Below are 23942 nucleotides of genomic sequence, written 5' to 3'. Positions count from 1 at the left end.
ATATTGCAACCATCAAGTCAAGAGCATTGTAAAGAGATCATAATGGAGGCAGATAGTTCAGAGCCATCCAGTTGTCATGCACGAGCATGCTCCAAGTCAAAGAGAAGGAGAGGAAATAACAAACATCATAGCCATTGTTCTATTCGTATATTTCATGCTTGCTGTAAACTTGGGTTAGAATCTACCATGCTAACTAGAATGAGACACGACTAATTCACTAATGTTGACCAGGGAGAGTCTGGAAAAGAGGAAAAGACAGACAAGGACAGCAGCCCTCCTTTGTTTCTTAAATTATATTATGATTATTATTATCAGTGCCTGATAGGATGGTGTGTTTTGCTTGTGTTTCTGCTCTGGGATATTATCTGTGTAATAGGGAAGCAGATAAAATGTCTGTGGCTCTACAGTGCTGGTCCCCTCTGCTTCATCTGCCTCCTACTGTAGATCTACCCACACAGGCGAGCAGAGGAGCTGGATTCCTGGAGGAGGAAAACATCAACACACTGGAGCACGTTAACTCATCATTATATGCTGTTTGCTAACAAAAATGATCTTATATTACTTGACTGTGTGAAACAGGAACTTGATGACATCCCACGCATAAAGTTGTGAATTAAATCTTAAACAGGGGTTTGATGTAGGTGACGAAGCCTAATAGGGGTTGTGTGTTTTTGAAGAATGTGCAATTTGATGTGAACATATTCAAAACATTGACATTCACTGTTCGAAATCAAACAACAACATTGCCTGGAAGTCACTGATAGACCTAGTTCCACTAACCTATGAAATGCAGGGGTAGGCTAAAGTATAATCACTGCAAAATGTAATTATTTCTCCATCCTTTGTCTACTGTTGGAGGGCAGCATACACTGCAGGGGCTGGGGGAGGGGGAGGGCGCGAGCGCTTAGCCAAGAGATACATACGGACTTGCAAGATGACAGAGTAGAGAGTAGTAAGAAAAGGAAACGGACGAGAGGGGGGGCCATGCCTAGATAGGTCTACTCATAGACTTCCTTACACTGTCGTCAGTAGCTGCCTTATCTATTTTCACCTCAGGCAGAAGGCGTCCACCGGGCCCAGGGCCGATGAGCGACACCACGCCATTGCAATCCACCGTGCTGTTCCTCTTTCCGTGGAAGCCGCTGTAGCTGTTCCGCCGGTACGGGCTGAACAGGGAGCCCCGGCGGTCCTCGCACTCCTCCACCGTGCTGTGCTCATCGTCGGCGAACTCGTTCTCTGAACCCACGTCCTTGTTGCGGCCCTTGAAACTGAAGATGCTGCTCTTACTGTTGTGGCGGGACAGGAAAGGCGAGCCGGGTATGCTGAGTAGGGACTGGAGATGAGGAGGAAGAGGAGTGGAGGAGAGGAGAGGAGACATTTATGCAGCCCAATGTGTTTTGTGAATTACATTTGATTGCACCATCCTTTTTATATTGTTTGTCATCAGTTCTGGGGGTCACCATGAAAGGCAACATCTGTGGGAAAACAAATGCAAGCAGGACACTTTTCCCCGGGGAGGAATATTCCGCCGGAGCAATCACGTGTCTTAACAAACATGTCAGAAATGCATAATTAGGTCAGCGATATCCAACACTGTCAAGGTCACACAGACACACACACACACACACACACACACAGGACGGGGATGCAGGCAGCTGCAACTACATAGACACAAACATGAGTCATGACATCAATCTGTGCTGCCGCTCGTATTGATCCAAATATTATGATTATATCCGCACAGAGCGCCATGCAACTGAAATCACATTTTATGACAGCAGCCTGTGCAGATGATGAACGTTCAGCAGAATCAATGCACCGTGGTTTTCCCACTTGTGTTGCATGAGGCCCGGATGCCTTTGTTAACTTGTTTGGTGAATACAAAACATACACGCAAAATATAAGAGCCAGTGTACTGTAGGTGCCTAAACAAAGCAGCAGCATTTCTTCCTCTGAAACATTCATGTAATCACTGTGAATAATTCAGGACCTGGACATGTGCTGCTAAATCTCTGGCCACTATATGCTCCCCTGTATGTGAGCTCAGGCAACAGCACATTGTACCGCAGCTGCACTCTCTATCTGAAATATACCTGTGCAGCCGCATCATTCACTGACATCTACATTCTATTCATAGAGATAAGAAGAGCTTTGTGTCTAATTCTGAGGCACTGTAGTTATAGATTGGTTTGCTCTCGTTTCTATTTTACATAAATAATTATCACTGAGCTTCATGTGGAACCTATAGTGATGTCTAGACATGCATATAGCTCACAAGTCTGGTTCTGATATTTTTGCATGCAAGATTTTTGTCAAAACTATGGAGAAAAATACAATAACCTCAATCAAGGAGGTTTTGTTTTTGCCGCAGTCCATTTGTTTGTTGCTTGGTTTGTATATTTGTTTGTAAGCAGGATTACGCAAAAACAAAAGAACTGATTTCCCTGGAATTTTGTGGACAGGGACTACATCTCCAAAAGAGAAACCCCATTAAATGTGGTGCAGATATGGATCAGGGGTTGGATCCATTTTCACATTCTTTAATATAGCGGGATAGGTCTATATCCCCGAATAAATAAATGTGTTTAAATGTGACAACTTTGTAATGAAATTTAAAAAAAAAGAGAGAAGTTTTCCTCACCTGGTTCATAATGGAAGACTTTCGACCCAGCCGGTTATCAGGGAAACGGAAGCGGCTCCTCTTGCTGCCGTCGTCCGACTCTGACTTGACAAACTTCTCGCTGTCGCCTTTCTCCTTGTCCTGCTCTTTCTGCCGCCATTTCTTCTTACGGTTGCGACGCTCTTTGGCGCTCTTGGAGCTGAGTTTCGACATCTCAGAGGAGCTGCACGAGAGATGCCCCCCTCCGTCATCCTCTACCGCATCCTCTGACACTGTGCCTGCAGAGGTTGCCATGGCAGCAGTCTGCAAACACAAACACATGGATAGATTGAGAGCAATGATATCACATGGCTCAGGAATCATCGCAGCCTCAACACTGCAGAGGAGGACTGACCTGGGCGTCCTCCTGCTGTCTCTTGAGCTGATCCAGCATGGCCTTGAATTCCTCATCCTTACGAATGGCCTCCTCCATGGTGGCCTGGTTCTGCTCTTCATAAGCCATGGCCACCACAGCCAGGATGAGATTCACCAAGTAGAAAGATCCCACAAAGATCACCAGCACAAAGAAGATCATGTAGGTCTTCCCGGCCGCCCTCAGGGTCTGTTCGGAGGCAGTGCATCCAAGGAGGAGAAAGAGAACAGCAGAAACGCCATTGACATCTGATACTCACAATGACTCATCAGAAATATGCAGAAATGTAGAGACAGTTTATCTGGGCTGGGGATAAAAGGACAAAATGGCATGACGGGGCATATTTCTTGGCATCAGAAATTAATTCAGGATAAATGTTGCTTCCTCTGGACAGTAGATTCAGCGAGGGAACACAAGCACCGCTGCAGTGGAACGCTTATTTCCCTGTGTCATTCCCTGCGCTCATCAACATTCTCAGCAGGAGCCCAAGGTTGAGTTGTTCATCAGGGAGAGCCGTGAGACGTGCCTTTTTGACCTACTTTCATATGCACACTATACCAGCCAGTGCACTGCCAAAATGTGCTGGGATGTTTTCCCCAGTGTAGACAATAAGTGAGGAACCTGATGTTACAGAGGCCCGGCGGAAGAAATGAGAACATACTTGAAGAAAACACGCTCTCTTGATGTAAAAACACAGCAGGTCTGCAGGTATATTACAGTTTTGATTCACTCAGGCATATAATAGGTTTTTAGCATCACAAAATACACACTAAACTTAAATAAAATGTTCCCTAATCATCAGTTCCCCTCTTCTAAAGGTGAACCAGTGTCTTCTGGGAGAAGAGCGAAAAAAGAAAAGAATTCCTTGGATTAATAAAATAAATTCCCTCACACATTTTGCATGAAGTTTGTAGGCTGGTAAAAATAATCGCTGTATGGACGACAGGAGCTGATAGACTCGGCCATTTCACATACATTTCTGAACACGAAAACCTAAACACAGCTTCACAATCATGTCTCTAATGATTTAACACACAAAGGCAGTGAGAGCCTGTCGTTCTGTAGCTGGAAGCTGAATTTCTAAGTTGGGACCATAAATAGCAGTATGAGTCGGGGTGCTCCCATCAGGTCTCATCTCCCTCACTGGCCGTTCTGAAATCCTGAGCTGATAATATTTCATACTTTCTTCTTTCCACTCGGCCTCCATATGTGGAGGCAGGAGTGTCTCCACCATTTCAGAGGAGTTTCTGTGGGAGCAGGCTCACGTACTGTACGGCAGCGGCCAGGACACAGTATGTGCAGGCAATGAAAGTCAAAGGGGGACTAGATAGATAGATAGATAGATTACTTTATTCATCCCTGAAGGGAAATTAAGTCGTCATAGCAGCTGGTACATTTGAATACAATAAAAGAGAATAATAGAGAACTACAGAGACAGAATTATCCTCTGAGTTTGTGAGAGGTGGAGTTAAAGTATGTATATCAACTGTGTCAATCAGTGGAGGAGCAGGAGATCGGTAATTCTGAACAAACAGGAATTCTAGCATAAATCTAGAGACAAAGATTTTACTTTATTTTGTATTTTTTTATCTCAAACTCTCAGTCGGAATAAACCAATGAAACAATCATTTAATTTAACAATTTAAGGTCTACAACATTTTTCACTATGCAGTGCAGCTTCAGCAAATGATTATTTTCATAATCAATTAAACTATTAATTTAAATATCTAAACAATGTATTTAAAAAGCTATAAAATAAAAGAGTTTGCTCATTATAGATAAAAAGAACCCAGTGATATTTTTCACTGGGTTTGTGGGGCTTTGGACACTTGGATGACGCCACAGGAGCAGTCTGGAGGTATGTTATGTTTACTCTGTTGTTTTTTTACGTCTGAAGAAGCGGCCACGATTTATTTCAATTGTATTGGATTTGGCTGCTACCTGTGGAAAAATGCTAACTTGTTGACAGATCATCCTCACCAGCATGTAGAGGTTTTCCCAGAAGTCCTGTGTCATGAGTCGGAAGAGAGCCAGGAAGGCCCAGCCGAAGCTGTCAAAGCTGGTGTAGCCATAGTTCGGATTCCTCCCAGCTTTCATGCATGTGAAGCCCTCCGGGCAGCGGCTGTGAGTTGGGGTGGAAGGAGAGAGAGAGAGAGAGAGAAGAGGGCACCCAGCGATATTTACTTCTAATGTAATCTGACTACAGGCAGATAGAAGAGCTACAGCAGGTCTTGGATCAGCATTGTTCAGAGGAGGCAACTCACCCAGAGTCAGAGCTGTTCCCACAGAGAAGAGCGTCTAACTGGCCAGGGATGAAGTAAAAGTTGGCTGCAGAAAAATAACAAACAGCCATAATGAGTCATTTCACATTCTGCTACACTTGTTATCCTGCAATGGTCTTAAAATCCATTCAGTCCAATTTTCTACTTTGCTAAAGCGTCTTCAGTTTATTGCATTTCAAAAACCATTCTTTTTGTCTGTCCGGGGCCAAAACGACATATTGTTTTCTCCCTCCAGCATATGGGCTGACTCGTGCTCCTCGACTGATGCCAGCTCACTGTTGGCGATGCCCTGCCTCCACTTACTGTCGTTCATGATGTACTCTTTCCAGTCGAAGCCCTTGCCGCTGCCAGACATGTAGTTCTCGGTGATGTTGATCGGCCAGACCACACACTTGTGCCGCAGGTTGCCCATGAAGAGCTGGAGGCCGATGAGGGCGAAGACGCTCAGGCAGAAGACGGTCAGGATCATCACATCCGAGAGCTTCTTCACAGACTGGATGAGGGCGCCGACGATGGTCTTCAGTCCTGGAGGCGATCACACATACACGTACACACACAAGGCAGGTGATGCAGGAGCTGCTGATGCCCCAGTAATGAATTAATATCTGTTGTGTCAACTAGGAATTATCTTAAATATACTGCTACTATGCTAACATGGAATTATCTTTAATATACTGCTACTATGCCAACATGCTAGTCCCTTTTAGGAATCTATTACTGGGTATTATCAAGTTTTCACTGGAGTGTTAACACTATCCTGCTTTTACAAAAAAATTAACATAAATATACTATCTTGCATTCTCATTAATTAATTAATTATCAATGTAATAATATGTAAATCTGACTGTGTGATAAACTACTGCATGGGATCATTTGTATGGATCAAATTGATAAGTAAATTGAAGAATAGGTAGTAATACATTTTGCACAAAACTGACAGATTACATACATGACATCTCTAGGAACAAAACAAACAGCCTTCCCACTCTTTTTCAGTTTTATCCAGAGAGGAAAAGATTGCAACAACGTCGAATTAAAACTACTGGCTTTTCACTGCCACAATGAAAAGAGGGGGAAGACTGCAGAAAAGTGAAAGGAAATCTGTAAAGAAGAGAGCACAGCAGCACAACGAGGGGCCATGAGGGGGACGGAGGCACAGGCAGGGGGAGGGGGGAGTGGAAACCACATGCAGGTCATTTAAACTCCAAGGCTGAACAGGAGCAATTCAATGCCAGTGCCAGTGTGTGGGCACTTTCTTGAACTGTCTTGTATAAGGTGTCATTGGAAAAGCACTGACTCCCCATACCGCGACCCTGCACTCTGTCTCATCCACCGTTTCACTTAAGACAAAACCCGTTTACCTTGCAGACTGGCCTCCTCTGGCTGTGTTCACCTGGCTCCACGAGGAACTCAAACATGGAAGCAGGATGACCCACTTTATGTGTTTGGCCTCTACAGGTACAGTGGGCTTTATCCAGCTGTACTTCTTTTATCGACTTGTATAATATGCTCTAAATTTAAGACTGCACATTCACATGATCTCAGTTAAACTCCATTATCTTGGAAAAATCAAGTAAGACAACTTTACACAGTAAGTTCAAATATAATTTGTGAGGGAATTATATTAAAACACCTATAACTTGTTCAGATCTGAAAGTATGCCTTCCACAGCACAGTATATACTGTTAGCTTCATTAAAACTACCCTATAAAAGCTAAACATTTCTCCACTCCACCACTTCAGGCCTGGATGATTTATTGTAAAATAAATATATTTGACTTTTGGGGAAATATGCGAATTCCCTCTCTGGCAGAGAGTTTGATTGGGATCAGGCCAATCAGGCCTGTCAATTAAATAATAACCTAAAGTCGAGCTGAGCCTAACACAAATCCACTGACCAGCAGCTCTACAGCTCACTACATCCATTGTTCTGTCTAATCTTTATAAAACACAGAAGAGTGTAAAACAACAGTTTACTGAATATTTTGTGCCGGACCACCCCCACACAGCCAAACGTTTTCGGCCCAGATTTGGCCCAGGCCGAACACTGTCATCCAACCCACATGCTGTGTGCAATCATGGCACCTTGGTGGTCCACACCTGTTTGCCAGATATGTGCCACAAGTAAGCCATACCAGTACCACATGTCAACCAAAGGTGGCCCGAATTAGTTTTGTGCTATTTAGGGCATATTCACCATTTATCACATCCAGATAACACCTTGCCTAGACCAATGCATGTTTCTTTTGGGATATTTGGGCCATATTCGGTAATGCAAAAGTGGACAGCTTTAGGCTCATGTCCATTTCGTACAGATCAGAAGTGCCGCATCATTGCCTGAAGTGGCTCACATCCATAAGCTGGCAGCAAGTGTTGTCAATTAAGTGACTTTCACTCGAGATTTAGCAACCAATAAATCCTTTTGGGCCTTTGCTCCTCTCCATTAAAGACAGTCACTAATGTTGGTCAATGTGCTCTCATGTGGCTCTTCAGACCGACTGTGTTCGGCGAGCGGAAGAGAGCAGTTGACCAAATTGCAGGTCAACAGTATGTGTTAGAATAAATCATTGTAATTCTTAGTTTTAGTTACAAAGAATTTAACTGAACTATTTAAGTTAAACTTGCTTTTCTCTCAAAATACACAGTTTATAAGAATGTGTTTATTCAAATGTCTGATTTCACAGTTCTTTAGTGTAGAAGTCTTAAAAACAGCGGTCCTGTATATATATATATATATATGTATATATGCAAATAGCTACGTTGTGACATCACAAAATTGAGCTACTTTCTTTCAGAAATAATTGGAAACACAGCTTGCAGAGCTAAGAAATTGTCCGACACATATGGTAACCCCAATTAAACTGCTTTTTTAAACCCTTCTGTTAGTTTTTCTATTTCCCAAAACGATCCCCTTATCTTTGCACATCACACACTAAATGTGTGGTTCCTTTGAGCGAGCACGACATCTGTTCAATGACCTCTATCAATAGATAGAAAGATAGATGTGTGGTCAGTGTCACTCACAAAGGTCAATAGGTCAATCAACCATCCCATCTGCGACCCCAGCCTCTAGAATAAGAGCACACGTTTTCCTGTGTGGTATACCATTCAAGTAGGTCGTAAAAAAATAGAGAAAGAAAATCAATAACCAAACTAAAAACAAAAGAGGGCAAATCAAACTTTCAATGCCATTTGTCAGCCAAGCTCTTGTTAGGCTTATATTGTTAAAAGCAAGTGACTGAAAAGCATCATGCAGCGTAAGAGATATGTTCACAAACTAGGCTTGGCAGTCTTCATACATAAATAACGGGTGAATTATTTTCTCTAAGAGCTATGCCATTTCTCATGGGAACATCTACATACACCAGGTTCGTTTTTGAGCCAAAAAACATGGGATCTCCTAACTCCAATTCAATCACTGGTGGAAATGTGCAACAAAATTATTGATCCTTTAATTTCACTTGCACATTAAATTTGTAATTGAGCAACTAGAGGGATTGCAGTCAAATTTGAGAAGCATTAATCTATTCTTAGCTGATGCGTATGTGTAACACCTGATTCTGTCGATAATTTAAATTTAATACGAGAAGGTGATTTTGTCAATGTGGAAGCTGGTGACAGGAGTGGATTAAAGCTATTTGTACAGGGAAACACAGCTGCCTTGGAAAGGAGCCTTGCTATGAGAGTGCTAGTGGGGCAGAAGAGAGTGCAGACACTTTGGATGGCCCTAGAGGAGACTGCAAAGCCTATCAAAAATGTATTAGTACCATTTTTGATAATTTTGGAGGAAAAATAAATCAAAAAATGGTTGTCTCCAATTCTTCAGTTGTTGCTTAAATCATAATTGTAATCATAATAATAGTGAGTAGAAAAGAAAGGGTGAGAGGATCAGCCTTAGTGTTTAAACTGAGTCTCACCTGGAATGACAGAGATAGTTTTCAATGCTCGGAGAACTCTGAATGTTCTCAGCGCAGATACATTGCCCAGGTCCACAAACTCTGTTATATATCTGAAATAGGGGAAGGATCACACACAGAACAAACACGATGACAAAAACCACACACGCCAAGAGCACAACACCACCGAACCAGGAGGAAAACGACGCCACTCACAGAGCCTGTCCACTGAGGAGAAGGGTGGAAGGTAAAAGGAAAGAAAGACACACACACCTAACACCGACCCCGCCCCCAACCGTCCCCGCCCCATCCTGTCTTACCTGGAATTACAGAAATAGTTTTCAATGCCCTCAACACCCTGAACGTGCGCAGAGCTGAGACATTGCCTAGGTTTACAAACTCTGTTATATACCTGCAGGATCAAACCAAAGTTACAACAGCTTGTTATTTACATGAAGATATGAGGTGGAAAAGATAAAGTTACACACAGACGGGTTACGTGACAGCTCTACAAACAGTTAAGATGTCGTGTTTTTTACAAGGTGCGGATGGTTTCTGGGTAAGTATTTGCCCAAACAGAGGAAGGTAAATCTGTGGTATAAACTATGTGACATGTGGTCGGCAGCAGGAAATACTGGGTCTTAAAATGGATGCTGCAGACTCCGGCAGATTAAGAGAGGATAGGTGAATGGAAAGGAGAGTTAGAAAACGAGAAGAGGACAAGTCAGATGAGATTTGATGACTCTTGTCAGGGAGGCCGCAGGTGGAAACCTTCAATTCCCAAAGAGAAAGACCAGAGAAGTCTCAGATGGAGGAAACGCAGGCGATGGGTTATCAGACACAAAGGAAGAAAAAAGAAAGACAGAGAGGTGGACAATCATCTGCAGCACTTAAATCTCACTTTCTTTACCCTCCCACTTTATATAAAACAATGGCAATATTTGTGCACATGTTATCATTTCATTATCCATGGACAAGTTTGATCACAAGAGAAATACTTACGCCATCGAAATGACCATGAAATCCAGCCAGTTCCATGGATCTCTGAGGAATGTAAACCCGTCTATACAGAATCCTCGTGCCGTGATTTTTACAAGCGACTCAAATGTATAAATTCCTGTGAAGGTGTACCTGAAAGACAAAAGTGTTGACAGAATCAGTTCACGGGGCTCGATCAAAGCTCACTCGTGAATTTCTTCATCCTCATTAGCTGTTAAAAGAACCAGGATATGACAGAGTAGAGTGTAGGTCAGAGGATGCATTTAGAAACATGGAGACAGACAAAACTCTAAAATAAACAGTTTTTAATTAAGCAAATTGTTTTTTTTTAAAAAGCTATGAATTGGCACAATGGTTTCTCACGTAGAGTTAGCTCTGAAGTTCAATCCCAGTTTGTGCATCCCATAGACGGTACATTTGAGTCATTGCCAAACTACATCATACCATAGTCGAAGCAAATATATCAAAATATAAATACTCACTGCAGGGAGATAAGCAGCATGCTAACATGCTCTCAGTGACTTTGTATATTTTCATTCAAATATATTGTGTTATTATTTTCCATTTGTTTTATCAAAGTAAAAGCCAGGAATGTTTCTCATTTCCAGCTAAATGCAAAAAGGCTGCAACTTAGAGTAAAATTTCTGTCTTTCAACAAATATATAAATGTATTTTCGCCCGGGTTGTTACAAGAATCATTAGGGAGGCACAAACTGGGGTTATTTCTTAGCATGAATTTAGCATTGAATGAATTTATTGAAGAAAGAGAAGTGTACTTACTCTACTTGTTTTGACCACTCGGGAGGATCACTAAAGGTCATGAATATACAGTTGGTCAAAATAGTACACATTATGATCATGCTGAAAAGAGTGAGGAGCAGGTTAAGGAAAATATGGATAGTAGAGGGGAACACAAACATCATAACATAACATAACAACAATAGTAATAGTAATAGTTATAGTAATAATAATAACATAATAAGCATCATCAAAGCTATACAACATCTCTACTGTTTCTCCAGTTTGCATGTTATGTGTTTTCTCTGGTCCAGTCAGTCTGCGACATGGAAAGGGTTAATGTCATAACAATCTACTCCTAGCACTTTACAGGAGGTGGTTGTGTGCGCCCAGCACCACAAAAGCCATTATTTCCCCCATGAAATATTTAAATGGTATATATTTAGTGGAAATACAATGGCATGACCAAAACTACAGTAGGGTTTACAGCTGCGAGGCTTTCAGTGCAGAGAGGCTTTACGCAAAAAAAAAGAAACAAGGAGAACCTGGGAACTTGCTTTATGGGTAATTGGAGATGTTAGTTAAAGCTGTGGCTTGTGGCTAACGCTGGGCAGAAATGAGGTTAATGTAGAGACAGAAATATAAACTGTTCAGATTACAAATTACAAAGGGTTTGACTTGTTTTGTTGTTACTGCCAGCATTGCAGTGCGTGAGAACACTCACATTGCACACTGGTGGAAGGTGAATACAAATGGGCTGTTACTTATCTTTTTTCTCTCGCTGTAAACTGTTAAAGTATATTCGATGAATCATCCTATACTTAAGTATACCTACATTTATCCAATTAAATATGATTAGGGGCTAATAGCTCCCCACACTTATACAAAATGGCCCTTGACAGTTAGCTGGGTCGTAGCAACTAGCAAAGCGATATGACATATGCATTCGGCTCGAGGCTACAGCAGCCGCTATTAGAATAAACACTGGAACACCTGATTAATGCCTGACTGACTTGTCATTGGTTAAGTTGTTAATTTGTAATGTGGGTCCCAGATTTTATCGATGAAGACGAAGTAAATTAATTAAAAGAGACAACATCTCTGTCTGTGCTGCATTGATTTTGATGCTGTAACTCCGGCCAGCCAACGTCTGCTGGATCCGTTCCGTTATCAATCAGGGAATCGCTTTCTATGTCATTTTCATCGTGTGGTAAATCGCTGGACGGATCTGACCTACTTTATGGAAATGGCTCTTCCACCTCTTGAGGTTTTATTTACTGCTCTCTCTCGCTCTCTCTCGGGGGTTAAAGAAATCAGCTGCTCCGTGTTGGTACAGTGATGGATGCCACAGAGTAAAACCATAATGGACTTATTGAGGAGGTCTAGATTACTGCTAAGGATGACTCATCATTTTGGCGAGCCTTTCCGTTTAATGAGAAAATTGCCACCGCCCCGCTTCCTGAACGCTCTTCCATGTAGGGTAGCCCCCTGAATCTGACTGTAGATAGTGAGCGTCTGTATCCTCTCCTGTAGCAACAGTCACAGGAAACATCGATAGGGGTACACGCAGAAAGACAGAACATCATGAATAATACACGTGGACAGGAAACTCTTGTCTCCGCTGTTAAGACCCATTTTTAAAAAGGATATGAATGTATCAAAATTTTAATAGCTACTCGCCTAACCGGATTTAAAGGTTGTATGAAGTACAAGGCAGGTGTGGCACTAAAACGGAAGATTGTCTTCCCTCTATTTAGCACTATAAATGTCTGTGAAGAGAAGGATGGGAGAGAAAGACAGTATTAAAGGATGATAATCAGTTCAAAATATGCATGCAGTACAGATGTTATTTTAAACACTTAATAAAAACAGCAGAATTTGTCATCCTTTTTCATGCGTGTTGATTGCATATATACCACAGCATTCATAACTCATACACAGGTGAGGTAATTCATAAAAGATAAAGTGTGCATTTGCTTATAAAGTGGTACACTGTGCATCTTTGTGTCACGTACAATGAGCTGAAATGCATTTGAAATTGAGTGAAAATGGCTGCCAGGATGTTTCTAACGTCGGCATGTTGTCCCAGTCACTCAGTGCTATCCTGCCCATCATGGCTTCCGTGGTTTGAAGAGAAGGAAACGAGCACAGACCGAGAGGAGCTGGCAAGCCTCTTTCTGTGGATAACCTCATAATTGCTTAAATAAAACATGGCGATTTGCTTGAAACTTTAATGAGACTATGTGCATTTGCACAAGTGATATGGGCGCTGGTGCTTTTAACAAGGCCCCCCTCACTACATTAAGCCCTGCAGAGTTGCCAGTTCAGTGCTGAAGGCTGGGGACAGCGCAGTCAGTAGGGAGGAGGAGGAACCAGGAGGAAGAGCTGGAGAGGAGCCGTACAGTAAGAGACCTCATGGTGGTGTCACATGACTCTGACATTCTGTGCATTTCCAAGGTGCACGTGTGGGATGTTGTTGACTAGAAACATAAACATCCCATGGACGATGTTTCGGTCTGTAGGACGACGACGCATAGATCTGTCACATGACCCTCTGATATTAAGTTGATAAAAATCTACAGTGAGGTCAGATCAACCCAGTGAAACATCTTTAGAGAATCTTACTCTCCAGTTTATTTATGGCTCAGAGCAGCAGCCTCCCCCTCCAGTGTTAATACTCTCATATAGATTGTAAACATTCCCAGTCAGCACTGTTGTCAGCTACAATGACACACTTGGAAATTTCCCAGTTGCTGGAAGCATGATATTTCCATGAAATACAACACATACTGTATATCGTGTGCATGTGAATGACCACATTTACCATGAACTAAGACACACACACACACACACGCACACACACACACACACACACACACACACACACACACACACCAGCGTGCAAAAAGATGAAAAATGAGCAAACCAATGTTGTCATTCACACACACATGCACACACACAGGGAGTCTTTTTTTGTAACGCATGACTAAAGTGCTGCAAAGCTACTGAAAATTTCATAATCCAGAGCAGAGCGAAGAGAGGGAAGGCAGAAAAAAAAACTGGGGGGAGACGCAGAGCGAGGGAGCGAAGCGGGCAGGCAGCAACTGTATCAGCAGCAGGCTGAGGAGAAGCAGGACAGTGGGAGCCCGATCGAGGGAGCTGGGCAGAAGACGGAGAAGATGAGGGGAGGGGGTTGGGCAGGCGGGCGGGCGGGCGGGGAGAGAGAGCGGCTTCGACACAGAGGCTCCAGCCATCAGGCAGGGCTGCAGCATCTGCATCCATGAGGGCCACAGCAGCCATTCAAAGAGCCCCTTCTTTCAAGCCTTGTGGTAAATGGCAAAGGGACTCGGTTTAATGGCCTTTCATTTACACACACACACACACACACACACACACATAAATGCAGCAATGGAGTAGGGTTAAGCTGCCATGCTAGCTGCGAACAGTAAAATGATGTTTGCATTTGTCTAGATTTTCATTGGAGAATATATATGATTTCCACTACATGTGATTTGCTGACGTGTTCTTTAAGACTAAACATAATATACATGCTCTTTCTCAAACGATCTCCGGGGTGACATCACTGCTAATCATTATCTGTGATTCAGGTGACGAATGAGCAGATGTCCCCTCTCCTCATCATAGACATGCACATGTGTGGTGGAGGAAATCTTCATGAAATTTCACCGATTATATCTCACATAAAAAAAAAAAAGATATTAGGCCGTCTATTTAAGGAGGCTCCTCTAACCCACCCGCCCGTCTTCCCCAGCTAAATCATTTCAGTGAACCTGACTGCAGCAGAAGGAGAGCAAGTGTGCTCATGCATCCTGGCACATGTCACTTTTTCATCCCTGTCCTCACTTCATCTCCCCGACCCTCCCTTCCTCTGTCATTCCCTCTTTCCCCTCGCCTCAAAAAATGGTTGGCTCCATCGGCCTCACCAAGGCTGACCTTGCCTGGCTCAGCTTTGCACCTGCTGAGGCCGCCATCGAGGCAGGGAGGGCCTGACGCCGCGTCAACAAACGGTCAGCCTGGCTGCGGGTCCTCTCTCTCAGTTATGACACATTCATAAAAGTGACCCAATTGAAGATTCGAGATAAGGAAGATGAACAGCTTTTTCTTTTTTGTTTCTGTACCTGTACCCCCCACCCTCTCCTCCTCCCAGCAAGACAATGTAACCAGAACAGCCGCTCAGTGACAAAGACAGACAGAGCAGTGTTCTTCCATCAAGGTCACCACCTGATCTGACGTCACAGCTGCCAGATCCAAAGCAGCGTCGGCCCCCTTTGGCATTAGGACGAGACAAGATCGAGGGCCGAAATTAGATTTGCCTGAAGCTGAGAGCCGACAGGGCTGCTGGAAGAAGGCAGGAGGCAGGAGGCAGGAGGCAGGAAGCAAAGACGAGAAGCTAAGCCAGCGTGACTCGCAAGCATCATGGCAGTAACGCACGGACGTGTGTGGAATGAGAGACAGAACTGTGTGTTGTTGAGGGAATTCATCAACAGTCCCACGTAACGCTGGACATGTTCGAATCATTTGAGTCGTGTCTGCTCGTTATGTACTGGCCCGCTTGTTCCATAACGGTCAGTATGCCCAGTGTCTTGTGTGAGACACACATAGATCACACACACACACACACACACACACACACATTCCCTCAAACAACCTGTTCATCTAATGATGATGACTAAACTGATTCCGAGCTTGTTCTTCTCTTTATATATTTTAAGGTACACTGTGTGGAGTTATACAACACCGTTGTCAAAGGTGCAGCCATTTTTAAAAGCAAATGTGATTGGAGGAAACCATTTTGAATAAAAAATGTCAATTTTGTTACATAATTCTTCGATAAAAATAGACAACAAACAATTGTTGCCATGGTGGAAGATTCTGCTCAGTCCAGTTAGAAACACACCGGCATTAAACAAACCTCACTTTACGTCTTGATTTATGATAAACTATTCTTGCCTCTTCTTAAAGTAACAAACAGGATCTCACTTTGAGAACAGAGGAAAATCCTAAAGCATAAATGTCTCTTAACTGGCTTAAAAAATGTATATATTATTTTCCTTCAATTCACTCTTTTAATAACTATGGGTATATATTTCTAAATATTTTATCCAGAGACAAGTTTGTCCAACAAGGGTAAGAGGCAGTAAATAGTTGTGGTCGACAGGTACATATGATGATTCAGAGACTCTCAAGGTCGCCCAGTCGCCCTCCCACTGGGCGTTAGACATGACAGAAACCCCAGAGAGACACTTGTCTAATCTAAGAAAACCAGACTCCTCACACTGCTGCTGCTGCTGCTTTTCTCCGCTGCCATAGATTCATTTTTGAACAATTAGAAAAGTCTGTCATGTGGAACAAGCCTTTCAACAGTTACCGCATCTGACCTTTTCCCCAAAGCCCTTTGAGCACACGAGAGATATACGCCAACATCCCACAATCGACCGCTCGAGAGCTCAACTCTCACACTCCCCAAAGGTCCTTAAGGAGCAAATAATATACGATCTGCAACCTAATCACAAAGTCAAATAATCCACAATTCACCTGGAGGCCGACCATCACATGACACACAGCGCTTCTGATCCATGTCTGCGTGACCTCGCGAATGCTTTTTTCCACAGTGTATATTTGTAATTTGAGGTCTTGGAAGCCTGAGGGACTGGGACAAATACCGATCATGTACTGTACTGGGGATTATTTTTAATATTTAATACTTGTATCAATTAAATCATTTGGTTTCTGGACATAGACTTCCTTCATTTAGGTCAGTGCTGAGGTTTAATACCCAGCCCCACTCAGATTATTTTTTTTGACCTCGTCATGTGTATGTGTTTCATGTCTCTGTAAACTCACTTTTTGAGAGTTCAGGTAGAATGGGTCCAGGTCCTCCAATGGTATAGCCACCATTCCTTTAGGGATGTCCCCGTAGATGTAGGGCAGGCTCCTCCCAGCCTCCAGGTCGGTGTTGGGCCTGGGCTTGTTCTCGTCATCGTCATCACGGTAGCTGCTGTCCTGCTTGGGTGGCTTCTTGTTTTTCTCCTCAGCGATGCGCTGCTCAATGATTGCCAAAGATTCCACAGTAAACTTCTTGTAGCTATTAGGTCCTGGCGGTGCAATAAGGGGTAAAGCCATGTTTTCATCCTGCAGCTACTTGGTCTTTAGGTTTGTACCATCCACAGTAACAGCTCTGCAGGAAGTGAAGACAGAGAAGAAAAGTCAAACAACAGGCCGATCTACATGGACTGCCCAAATCATTCTCTAAATAAAAAGGAGCTCGCATCTGATATGCTAAGCATCTTAGTCATTGTTTCTTTAAATGAGCTATGAAACATTTTCATCAATAATTGATAATAATCCTAAAAAATATTTCTCCATGAAGAAGCAGTTTGGAAATGTCACAAAAGAGAATGAAAGAACACAAATAATACAACATAGGACAACATAGCCTGAAGGTTGCATCCCTGCCACATCATTTATTTACAAAATGTACATTTTACAATTTGCTGGTTTCTCCCTGATATAAGTAAACGTAAAAACCCACTACAGCTGATTAATAAAGAAATGTTTTTCTAACAGATGACATAACAAACCATGTTTTTCTGTCTGTGTGTCTACCCATCCACATTGTTAAATTGTTTACATGAAACAATATGTGTCTCAAAATAGCCAATTGACAAATATATATATATATAGAGAGAGAGAAAGATTAAAGATTATCTCTTACACATCGTATATAATAATATTATATATATGAGACATTTTTCACCACTTATGCCTCGTGTTGGGATCAGGCACCAACAGTTTAATGGTCTGATTAATTATGGTCCAACTTTTTTTTACCTAGTGCTGGAAGCAAATTCTGAGTCACATGATGATGAAGACAACAGAGCCGTTTGAGGTTGCTTAGGATTTTTTAAATAGCTGCAGAAAGGCTGACGGAGAGCACAGCACGCTTAATGCCTGCATGACTCAGTGGAGCCGCTTTACTCAGATGTAAACGGGGTATGATGGTTACATGACAACTGTTCAAGCTGCAGGACATTTCAGGGTCAATGTACTAATGTGAGGCAGAGCTGAGGGTGAGAGAAGAGGGGGTGTTCCGGGGAAACGAAGCCCCACCTGAAACCCACTCACACTCGCTATTTGAAGGATGATAAATCTACTCGGATAATCAGATCTTTTGGCACATTCTCCACCAAAGACCCTTCCCCTTCCTTTGCATTACATTGCACCCATTGTATCCGGCTGCTCACAAGCCTTTGTTTTTTTCCAGGGGAAGAGAGGAAGGTGGATCCAACCTTTAACAGCACAATCAGCCATAATCACAAGGCCTGTCACTTGACTGCTCCCCTCTTGCATAACACAATCAAATTAAACATGCCCGACGTGCAGAAGCTGATATCACACAGGATAAGACTCAACTCTATCTGTGTGTGTGAGAGCGTGTGTGTGTGTGTGTGTGTGTGTGTGTGAGTGTGTGTGCAACATGAAGCCTGTGAACCAAGACGTCTGATTTAAAATGGACCCCGGAACCTCACAGTCACTGAGCCTTCTGCTGCTCTGCTGTCGCTGTCCGCTTCAGCACCACACGAAGCGCGCGCGCACACGCACACACACACACACACACACATATAGACAGTCATACACACGTGCACACGCTCGGACACGCTCGATTGAATACATGCAGGGTTCACACAGAGAAAAAAAATCATGCCCGATGTGAGTGGATGAAGCAGCAGCAGGCCCCTTCGTGTTGGAGCCCGGCTCTCGACGCCTTCAGGCCTGCAGCAGTTTATCCTTCATCCCTCTCCAATGTTATCTAGTGACAGCAAGCATCCTGTTGTGTATCATGGGGCCACACATTCCTTTCTACATCCAGGTTAAGCAATGCAGTCTCTCTTTTTTTTTTCCTACAGAGAAGAAGCCTCCAGAACCTTCCGGCTCCTTCTCTGTCTTTTTTTTTTTTCTTTCCCTGAGAGGCACAATTAGAGACTTGTTTACCAAAAGCTGTTAATTAAAGAAGGGAGGGCCCCGTGAACGCCATTATGTGCTTTGCGAAAATATATATATCATTGGATAGACAGGTCCTGCTCAGCCACAGACACACAGATAGAGAGAGAAGCTGGAGGCTACACTGCACAGAGCCCGCTACACAAATCGGTATAAGCAGATTCGCTGCAGCGGGTGGTTTGTATGTTGGAAAATGTCACACTGGAGTAACGCGACCGTGTGTTCGTCAAAGTCGCGAGTGTCATAATAAGCATGTGTGATCGCCCTCTATTGTTATTCAACACGAAACGTGGAAGAAAACCCGTTTTTCCACCCTGTGAGTTTTTTGCGCGTCGCCTTGAAGGATCCGCACCACACCCGTGAAGCCATGTCGGCTGCCAAATCAATGAGGGCTCCATCCGTGCACCGATAGAGCCTCGATTGACGAAGCTAAACGGCCGCTTAAACACAAGTCTCCAACATGACACGGTCCCGAGGACAAACACGACCACCACGGCGGTGCCACACCAAAAAAAAAAAAAAAAATCACCTGGAGGAAAGATTTCCACAGCTACACATGATGGAGGGAGGATCAGGCTACTCACATAGCATCAGCCCCTTTCTCGAAGCCTGGTGGTGAATCAGCTGCAGCATCATGTCATCCGGAGGTTTAGAAGAAACCAAATGTGCGGATAGAGCTGCAAAGAGAAAGAGCAAGTTGGGGGGGTTTCCGGGGCTGTTTTTGCGCCGGAGCTGTCAGACCGCGCTCTACCTGAAGCCTAGAACCTGCGAGGCATGTTCCCCCCTGAAGCTCTAATTAATGCATCGGCTGCTCGACGACACCGTTATTCCGATACAAAAAAAATCCTTGTCATGGATACCAAAACACAGATAAATTGTTTTCCCCTCCTGCGCTACAGTTCGGCAGGATGGATGCTCGGCAAACGAAGACACCTCCTCTCCTTGCATCCCGGTGCTCCCCCCCAAAAAAAGAGAAGTGTGCAGCTCTGCGACATTTACGCACGGACACCGACGAGGAGAAAAACCACCCTCGCCCAACATCCCATGCAGCCCTTTGTCAAACGGTTACAAAAGATGGATACTCACTTTGCCGGCGTTACAATGAATCCGGAGAGCTGTGGCAGGACTGCAGATGTGGGAGCGATTGGGGAGAAACTGCGGTTGTCGCCATATTGTTGCCGCTATCTCCCCCCTTCAGTTTCCCTGCATAATTGATGACTGTCAGTAAATTGCGAGGGGAGTGTCGGCAGCGGCGTTTGGTGAAATCCTAAAGGTCATTTGGGCCTGACGCCTCCAAACCCCAGAGTGCGCTCCGCTCAAATGTACATAGGTCAATATACTGAATAGAGGCGCAGGGATGAGACCGTGCGCAGAAAACATGCTCGTGGTTATTTCAGACTCCGGTGAGTTCGTTGTTCAGGAATGTGCAGGAATGTGCAGGAAGTTTCCAGAAAAAATATGAGTTTAAATACACATACAAATATATTCCTATATGACTATTACATCCCATGCAAACAAATTAAGGTTTTATTCTATTATAATTCATCAAAGTCATGACAGCTGTATTAATAAACCACATTTCATACACAGAGGTAGATTCAAGTGGCTGTATGGGGACAAGCAACCGTTTAAAAAAAAAAATTTGAAAATTAAAAGAGGTTGAAAAGACAAGAATAGAAGAAGTCAAAGCACTTGAAAGGTCAAAATCTGTACTAAAATTAGGAAATCAAGTTGAAAGGGTAAAATTATATCAATAAAATAGGTAGAAATGTGCGAAATGATCGAACAAAATACAAAACAATAATGGTTTGACGATACATTTTGTGAAATAGTGTAGGTAGTAAGAATCATAAAGGCTTGTTTGTTTGTTCGACATTTTTGGTAAGAGTTTATTTTGAAATATGGACCATTTCCTCCTGAGTTATTATATAAGTGTGTACATGTCCCCTCTTCAATTTGTATCATTACTTTGCAGTGTAACAATGTGCAACAAGTGACACGTGGACACGTCACTGCATCACCATCTGTACATTCCTGCTTCATGCTGGTGACAAAACGATGTGTAACAATCTGGTACACACCAATGTGGTAGGACAGTGATGTCAAGGGAACATGATGCTTAACGACTGAAACTGGAACACTGCTTTCTTATCAAAGAGTTACATAAAAAGACTCAAATTTGCTATGACTTTAGTCCTTTAGTCTGAAATGATGGTGGTGAGAAGCTGTTATTGATTTATCATTAGCCAATTAATGTTAGTGCTGGGTGAACTTTAAATATTTTGAAGACATGATATTAAACTTTGTTAATAGTAGGTCCACACTGTTCTGTGAGAGCTGCCTGTAAAAAAGTGGGGTAACAAAGGCAGCAGCCTCCTCGAAACAGTGAGGCAACAAAGGCAGGTGCCACTGTGGACATTTTTGAATTCAGGGTTTTATCTTCTCAATAAAAAATCTTCTTTCTAATTTAGAGACAAACAAGCCTAACGTGCAATAGAGATCATCGGTCAGGGAGGACGCCGGACTTGGACAAAACTCTGGAGTTGGAACAAGATGGAGCTGAAGATTCTCCTTGTATTTGTGAGGCTCTGACTGCGAGTGCACAGTCTTCACAACAGGACAGTGAGTAGCAGCAGGCAGCAGGGAGGGGGCTCCATTAGTTTCTGCGGGAATAAGTTTGCTTCTAGGTCAAATGTCGCATCAGGTAAGTTGGTCGGTAACTTTCTGTTAACTTAATCGTTCGTAAACATTCAGTGGATCTATTTTCTAAATAATTGGTCTGGAGTAGAAACATGCTTTAAGAAAGACACTTTACCTTCTAACCTGCTGAGGTAACCAAGTAATTTCACCCAAGTAAGATGATGACATGAATTTTTCATTTTATCCTACTTTATGAAATTATGATACAAAAATACAGTTTAGTATTAGTAATGTTTCGACACAATGGGTACTTTTACTTTTGATGCTTCAGGTGAACTTTACATATAACACTTTTGTACTTGGGATAAAGTATTAGTTTAAATGTAGAATTTAAGATAAGATGGGTAAATGCACTTGTTACAGCAGTAGATAATCCAAATGAGGTAGACAAGAGAACTTGTGAAAGTATAAAATAGGCAGTGAAATAAAATAAACAAAAGGAAAAGCTGAATAAAGATACAGAGAACATGTGCATGTCCATATTATGGGCAGAGAAAAGTACTTGAGTAAAGGCTAGTATACCAGTATGACTGCAAGAGAGTATGTGCTGTATTTGTACACTATGTATTAGGAGATATCGAAATGATTTTGTGTGTGTGTGTGTGTTTGTGTATATGATATAAGTATAAAGGCAGATTTTTACTTGTAATGGAAAATCTAAGAAAATGCAATACTTTCAATTAAGATCCGAAAACATCTTCCATTGTTGCTAAATGACTAATACTTCATTCATATTATTCTGCATAACGGATATTTGAAATGTCATTGTGTTTGTAAGGCTGTGGGCTGCAGCCTCTTGTGGTTTCCCCGGCTATGACTCGGATTGTGGGGGGCCATGATTCTCGTAATAGCGCGTGGCCCTGGATAGTCAGCATCCAGATCCTGACCCGTCACAAATGTGGAGGGACGATCCTAAACAGCCTCCATGTGCTCACTGCCACACACTGCCTCACCAACCTCAAGTGAGTATTGCACACACTGATCTGCACGCGATCACATGTAGCTCAGTATATGTTTGCATACAGGAGGTAATCAGACTCAGAAATACCAATAATATACAGACAAAAACAACAATAAATAAAACAAGAGGGGGGAGGGGCACTGATAGACAAAGGAAGTGGGGCCCAGATAGGAACCTATTGGTAATTCCCTATCGCCCTTGGCATATTCGTTTCTGCAGTGCTTTTAAAAGAAATGAGTGTAGATAATACTGCTTTATTAAGAAATATTTCATTTAGCTTTATTTATGTAAATGAGAAGGAGGAATGTGGAGGAAATCTGAGCCTTGGAATCAACCCTAAAAGTCAGTCTTTTAACATAATAAATCACATCTCCAAAGCAACATAACATTATCTCAGGGAAAAACCTCATGTGAATATAAAATGAACAAGAATCATAAACCAGATCATGGGAGCATGTTATAACCAGGATTGCTTAACCCTGGAAAGTAACAACTATAAAATAAAATTTCAAAAATTTCTAGGATTGCAAAGCAGCACTGGGCAGGCCCGAGCACATGCATTTTGAAGCGTTGCAAGTGTTTTGCCTGAAAAAATGTAACAAGAGGAAATATTGACACAGAGCTGTTCAAGGTTGGATTCCGATAATGAGACAGAAGTTTGGTGGTGATAGGACAATGCACAGTGGAGTTATGACAACATCGTCTCCTTTGGCGAAGGATGAACCTTCGCCGTACCTCAATGTTTACACGGTTTGAGGAAAGGTCCCAAATCTGAGAGAGAGAGAGACGTCACCTTTGCAAGACATAAAGATCACTACGATCTTTGATCACTGTCACTGCAGGAGTGGAGTTTTTCATAATGCTCATGGGGCTTTTTTGAATTAATAGTCAAGACCTTTGTTCCAATTTGGGTGAAGATCGGTTATGTGGAATCTTGGGGGTGCGTTCCAGGTGGTGCTGGAACACGCCCATTTCCGAATACTACAGAATACGTACCTTTTTAAGACTCTCTAATTTACTGCAAACTTTAAAAGTTTTTTGAGCATGTTGAAACCCTCAAAAAGCCCATTCACTACGCTCAGAACAATCCTTACAATTTCAATAGGGCCTTACGTCTGTCAGTGCCTGTCAGTGCTCGGGCCCTAAAAATTTGAGTTAAGAATATAAGAGAGAGAGAGAGAGTGGGAAAGAGCGCACAACACATTGAAGCACAGCCTCAAATTTGTCAATCTAATCTTCGTTCTTCCTGTTTTTTGTGTCCAGATGATACCATTACAAGTACCTCCGTGTGGTGGCAGGGGTCAACAAGCTC

At 42.8% G+C, this 23942-nt stretch overlaps 1 protein-coding gene across 3 annotated transcripts in view; it reads right to left on the bottom strand.

Moving 5' to 3' along the window:
• scn8aa (sodium channel, voltage gated, type VIII, alpha subunit a) overlaps positions 1 to 20131 on the bottom strand; it is a 42970-nt gene extending 22839 nt beyond the window's left edge. Inside the window, exons 1-13 of one of the 3 annotated variants that reach the window (XM_062392061.1) lie at positions 20056 to 20131; positions 19554 to 19646; positions 16813 to 17146; positions 12598 to 12716; positions 10990 to 11079; positions 10213 to 10341; positions 9232 to 9323; positions 5618 to 5839; positions 5297 to 5360; positions 5013 to 5154; positions 3015 to 3221; positions 2642 to 2923; positions 1019 to 1333 (exon numbers count right to left, since the gene is read on the bottom strand). In XM_062392061.1, coding sequence (XP_062248045.1) covers positions 1019 to 1333; positions 2642 to 2923; positions 3015 to 3221; positions 5013 to 5154; positions 5297 to 5360; positions 5618 to 5839; positions 9232 to 9323; positions 10213 to 10341; positions 10990 to 11079; positions 12598 to 12716; positions 16813 to 17091 — 1941 coding nt within the window. In that variant the 5' untranslated portion in view covers positions 17092 to 17146; positions 19554 to 19646; positions 20056 to 20131. Of the gene's footprint in view, positions 1 to 1018; positions 1334 to 2641; positions 2924 to 3014; positions 3222 to 5012; positions 5155 to 5296; positions 5361 to 5617; positions 5840 to 9231; positions 9450 to 9530; positions 10122 to 10212; positions 10342 to 10989; positions 11080 to 12597; positions 12717 to 16812; positions 17147 to 19553; positions 19647 to 20055 lie in introns of those variants that run through there. The other 2 variants (XM_062392060.1, XM_062392059.1) reach the window with 2 other exon arrangements.
• Positions 20132 to 23942: the final 3811 nt, after the last annotated feature.

The sequence above is a fragment of the Platichthys flesus genome, chromosome 7, assembly GCF_949316205.1.
Source record: "Platichthys flesus chromosome 7, fPlaFle2.1, whole genome shotgun sequence".
Taxonomy (NCBI): Eukaryota; Metazoa; Chordata; class Actinopteri; order Pleuronectiformes; family Pleuronectidae; genus Platichthys; species Platichthys flesus.
This window is presented reverse-complemented; position numbering and strand designations above follow the sequence as displayed.